We start from the raw sequence: 5,968 nt of genomic DNA, 5'->3' as shown, positions 1-5,968 counted from the left end.
TGAACTGCTTTAGAGAACTGTTTATATATATTTTGCTTTGAGAGCTCTTTCTTTCTGTAATTTTCTTGTAATCTTTCAAACACACGGTATGTGTGCAGTTTTGGCATAGGCCTACACAAATAAATATTTTGTAAGATCAAGCCTTTGACTGTGTCACATCTATAATGATTCCTAACAGTCATTGTGTATAAATATATACAAAACAGAAGCTGCAACTTCGAACATTATCTTAGATGTTTACTTTCACCTTTTAATGAGCTGAAGTTGTGTTCACTTACTTTGAAAAGGATATAGTTTATCAACTGTTTTGTTATGTACAGATGGATGTCTAACAAAAAGAGTTAATTTAATGTTTAAATACTGCCCAATATTATGAACTCTAGTTTTATATTAGTGAAGTTGTAATAATCATCTTTTGATGTGTCTTGTGTACTCTAATTGAATCACTATCATCTGCATTTCATGAAACGAATAAATTAGACTGTCAAAGCAAGTATGTAAAGTTATGTTTATAAAGGACACATTTTTATTTCTATAGCTGTACTCAAAGATCACCAATTGTGCACATACCTAATTTCAACCTGCTCTTCATGGCTGCAAAACCATTTTTGACTTTTTGTGCACTAGGATTAGGCCTATCAATTATGTCATCAGATTAGGAGAGAGGTTATTACAGTACAAATCCCTAAATTCATTTCACAGTCATTCATTAAGAACATCACAAAAAATCTTTCTGCATAAAATGACAATACAAATTGGCAATAATGGTAGAAAACAATAGTACGTACACACACACACACACACACACACACACACACACTCTTTTCATGATATTGTTAGAACTTAAATTTGTCTTCCAAAGACAAAGAAGGACTAAAGAGAAGCTATCTTGGTTGCCTCAAGTTGTTCTAACAGATAAGACACTTACTTTAACAGTAGTGCATTTGGTACATCAGCAATTTTGATTCTGGAATGTTGCATCTTACATAGGCCTACAGTGTACACTGGTTTCTTTTCTGGTAGTGTTCCAACATTTACTAAAATAAATGCCATAAATATCACTGTGACTGAAGGTCAATAACTACCTAACTCTACAAACTGCATAAGCAACTGACTTTGTGCAGTGGCCTCCACAAAAATACCACAAGTGACTTTACACAATAATGATAACATTTGACTTCACTGTATTATAGCTCTGCGTTCATTTCAATAAACACAAAGCAGTTTTATGCCACACACAGTCTTAATAACCATATAAAACAAATACACCATCTCCGGACACAAACGGTTCTTTTATGAAAAAAATTTTCTTTCAGTCACGACACTTACAGCTCTCTCTGGACACTGAAATATGTTCTTGAAACAAGGTCACACATCAGCACAACACTTATAGCCATCCCTGGACACTGAAATATATTCTTGTAAGGTTACATATCAGGAATCAAGCACTTTTGTTAGTCAGTCTTATTATATTCAATAGCTCTCAGTCTTTCCAGAAGAGGTGGATGAGAATGATGCCACATGGAAAACAACCAGTCATAAACAGGGAAACTTAAATTATCTTGATTCAATTTAATTAACGCGCGTTGCAGTTCTTTTGCTTTCCCTAAAGACTTGGCAAAGGCATCTGCTTGAAACTCAAATTTTCGACTTAACATAGTCAACAGAAATCCCAGAATGGCATTATAAGGGGAAAATATGTACTGAAATACTATCATGAGCCCAATAATAACAGGCCGTTCAGTCGAGAACCCGAATGCACGGTACATGGGATCATATTTAAACATTAGTCCAAATACAAGAAACATGAAAAGTAGGTTCAGTTGTGCTATTACAAAGTTCTTCAATATATGGTTCAGTTTCCAGTGTCCAAGTTCATGCCCCAAAACAGCTAGAACTTCATCGTTGTCGCATCCCTTCTTTTCTCCAGTAGGCGATTTTTCTTGTTCTTCAGATTTGTCTTCTCCTGCAGACTTGTTTTCAGGAGTGTAATCCTTCAATAATGTATCGAAAAGTACGATCCTTTTATTCTTGAAGAACCCATAGAAATATGCATTGCTGTGAGTCGATCGTTTAGAACCTTCTACAACGTACAACTTATACAAAGGGAAATCTATACTTGCTGCCAGTTGTTCTATTCTAGTTTTAAGTTCTCCATCTGGCAATGGTGTATATTTATCAAAGAGTGGTGCTATATAGTTCGGATAAATCGTTAACAGAAACACACTCGTTACAACAGAAAAAATCCACAAATATAAAAAGAAGTATTTACCACCTATCTGAACAATGTAAACCATGGCTGCAAGAAGTGGTGAAAATATAACTTGAGACACTGCAAAGCTCTTCAGCTTGTCTTTCACAAAAAATCCAACCGTTTGCTTGTTGAATCCATGTTTCTCTTCTAATACGAAGGTATTGTAAACAACCAGAGGGAGATTAATTATTGTACTGAAAGTATACAAAATGAACCCAAATGTTACACTTTGCAAAATTTCATTATGAGAACTGTAACCAAAAGCGGATATAATTCTTTCCGACAAATCCCAAAAGTAAGGTATTCCATCGAACAACATAATTGCGACAGATAATACCATACCGAATATGTCCTTCACAATGCTAAATGTGCATCTGTCCAACCCATAAATCCTTGCCTTTTCGTAAGTTTCATGTGTCAATATGTCTTTTAATTCATTTGGAACTCTCACAGCATGTTCGTACACATGGTGCTGCCTTATAGACAGGTACAATTCCCACAAGAACTCTACGATCATAAACGTCAATATTCCATAAAATATCTTCTGTTCTTCTGTAAACATTTTCGTCCACGTTAAACACACTCTCCACCACACTCCACAGTACCACACGATCCACGACAGACAACGTTAGTCAACGGTAGAGATATCTCATTACACTTAGGGCAGAGTTACTACTACAAATGGCGTGAAATTCTCAAAGATCGAAAGAATTTTACATCTTTGAAAATTGTCAGACACATGAGATCGATTCAGGTATGACGTCACGAATAGAAAGAGTTTCCTCATGCAACAAAAGTAACGCCACTAGGCCACCACTAGAGTAACGCCATCGAAATTGCGTGTGGAAACGCCTCAATTATTGTGGCACCACTTTTAGGCATGCAAGGGAAGTTAAAGCCGCTTTAACTCTGTGACACCGCTTTAATCCCCCAGCCTCGATGCACTATTCAGTATTTTGGATTTACGTGTTAAGCCGGGTTCACACAAGCAACGAAAGTGTCGCCGCAGCTAGTGCCATCTGCAGTTGCATGTGTGAACTCCCAATTTTCAGTGGTGGAATTAAAGAGATGCAATTTTTCTTATGCTTCGAAAACTTCAGGTTGATTCTACTTTGTTACGCTAATTTCTTTCCAGCACTGCTCCCTGGTGGGTATATTTCAAAACACGAGCATTCTGTCGCGTTTATTGTGGAGTATCTACTGCTGTATTCCATTCTATTTCAGTGAGTATTCATTTTATTACTGAGAACAGTGAATATAATGGTCGCCAGGTGCACTTCCATAGTTTCTGGGACTACAAGAACAACACCCTATGATGACATAGTTCTATCCCACGTTCTTAAAAGGTGAATAGATGAATAAAGTTAATATGCATCCAGAAATGTGAGTCGTATAAACGTGTTCAAAACCATTACAAAGCGAAGATCACACAAAATATTTTTTATTTAGCCTTCCTACTGTGAATGGGTGTAACTGGCCTAGTTCGTTTACTAAAATAAGTATAAATCCGCGAATAATATTTATTTTGTGACAGGACTGTATGTTTAGATTTAGATTAAAGTTCAGTCTTGATCACGTTATATCTGTTTTAATGAGTAACCGGTTTCGGTTTTTTCTATAAAACCATCATCAGACCCATTGGCTCCCTTGGGTTGGTAGGTGGAGCTCTCCTTGCTGCTGTGCTGTGCAGTCAACTGATCAGATATAACGTGATCAAGACTGAACTTTAATCTAAATATAACAATTGATCACTGTATTCCAAAAATGTTTACCAAAATTGTGAGGACTGTATGTAATCTTCAAGTCTGCAATAAATTATGTTATCCTTAATTTTTGTTTCAAAGTGTGAAATACTTTTTGAGACAAATAACTTAGACACACTTTTGGTGAATGAGTCTTTTAGACCCAGGAGGATATTCATTTGAATTCTTCTGACAGATTGTTTGTAATACACGCGATTGTTATCGTATGGTCTACAATGGCTCAGAGGTATTTCACATTGTTGTAAAAATTGGTATAACAACTGCACCGCCAGTCTGATTTAGTGTGCCAACATGGCTAGTCGTTTTCTAAGCAATGAACAATTAGAAAGGCTTCTGAATGAGTCTTATGACGAAACAGTAAATTATCCTGTTAATGATTCAGATTTTCAACATTCTGTTGATAGTTCAAGTGATGTTGATAATGTATCAGCTGGAAGTGAGGAGAGTGATCTTACTGAAGCAGATGAAGGCGCAACTAAGTTGCCTAACGAAACTAATGTGGTTGGAAATGTTTATAAGACCAATACTTGTACAGAGTGATCTGCAAATTCACCACCTGCGTCATAGGCAAGGTGAGCATAATAAATATATTATATGCAAACGAGTATATCATTATTGTTATAGATCTGCTTCGTAAGGAAGTGTCTAACATGGTAGGTTATCACCACTATGGTCGTGGATTCGAAACTCGGTTCGGCCAAAGCTGATTTTTTTGGTAAGGAAGGCAATGTATTGATTGTCTAGAAAGATGAAAACCTTTATCTTCGATAATCTCTTGGGCCTTGTATGCAATATATCTTTACTTTTTACCTAATACCAGATTTATTTTTCTTGTTTTTCTCTGCAGTTTATCCTATTAGTTTGGGGTTAATTGTCAGCTAGTTTATTTAATTTTTTTCTTTTCTGTAGGGCTGGAACCATTCTTCATCCTGCTCGAGAACCTACCCAGTTTGCTCTTCAGCGAATTAATAAAATCGGAAGTATCCTCGTTTTCACTGTTTATAACTGAAGAAATTTTGGCATTGGTTTTGAATGAAACCAATAGAGAATGGATCTGAGTATCACCAGCCAAAGATGCGACATTCACATCAATTACAAATCAGAAACTGAAGGCTTATTTGGGACTTATTATATTGGCTGGTGTGTACAGATCTGCTGGAGAATCTCTTGAAGAGCTATGGGACAATATGAATGGTCGACCAGTTTTTCGTGCAGCGATGTCACTTCAGCGTTTCCATACAATCTGCAGATCTCTCAGATTTGACAACAAAGAAGATCGACCAGCTAGGCGTCACCATGATAAACAGGCTGCTATCAGGACTGTCTCTGAAATCTTTGTGGAACAATTTCCTAAAATGTTACTTGCTTAAGAAAATGTCACAGTGGACGAGCAATTGGTTCCATTCAGAGGAAGGTGTCCCTTCCATCAGTACATGCCTTCAAAACAGAGAGGAAAATATGGAATAAAATTATGATTGTTATCTTATGTGAAAACAGCAAATGTTTCTGCAGGAGAAGTATATGTAGGAACCCGGAAAATGGTCCACAAGAAACAAATCAATGGAGAAATGTTGTACTGAAGCTTATGGAAAGCATTGAGAAAACTGGGTGAAACAGTACCTCTATTAATTTCTTTACAGATTACAACCTGGCCAAAGAACTTCTAAAGAAATCTAACATTAGTTTGAACTCTCAGAAAGAACAAAGATGAGATTCGGAAGGAAATTTTGACAAACAATAGCAGAGTAGTGTTTTCAACCATCTTCGGATTTCAGAGGGATGTAATGCTGTTTTCGTATGTGCTAAAAACGAATAAAGCAGTAGTATTACTCTCTGTGATGCACCACGACTGTAGCTTGTCTGCAGAAGAGCATAAGAAGCCTGAAGTAATACTACATTACAACAAAACCAAACGAGGAGTTACCAAAAGAGATTATCTTGCCAGCACTTA

The 5,968-nt window shown here is 36.5% G+C and overlaps 1 protein-coding gene across 1 annotated transcript; it reads right to left on the bottom strand.

Moving 5' to 3' along the window:
• Positions 1–498: 498 nt before the first annotated feature.
• LOC126484622 (CAAX prenyl protease 1 homolog) lies at positions 499–2,938 on the bottom strand. The gene has a single exon (XM_050108204.1). The coding sequence runs from the start codon at positions 2,814–2,816 to the stop codon at positions 1,455–1,457; it is 1,362 nt and encodes a 453-aa protein (XP_049964161.1). The 5' UTR covers positions 2,817–2,938; the 3' UTR covers positions 499–1,454.
• Positions 2,939–5,968: the final 3,030 nt, after the last annotated feature.

This window comes from Schistocerca serialis, chromosome 6, assembly GCF_023864345.2.
Source record: "Schistocerca serialis cubense isolate TAMUIC-IGC-003099 chromosome 6, iqSchSeri2.2, whole genome shotgun sequence".
NCBI lineage: Eukaryota > Metazoa > Arthropoda > Insecta > Orthoptera > Acrididae > Schistocerca > Schistocerca serialis.
The sequence above is the reverse complement of the archived record's forward strand: the minus strand, read 5'-3'. Positions and strand labels throughout refer to the sequence as shown.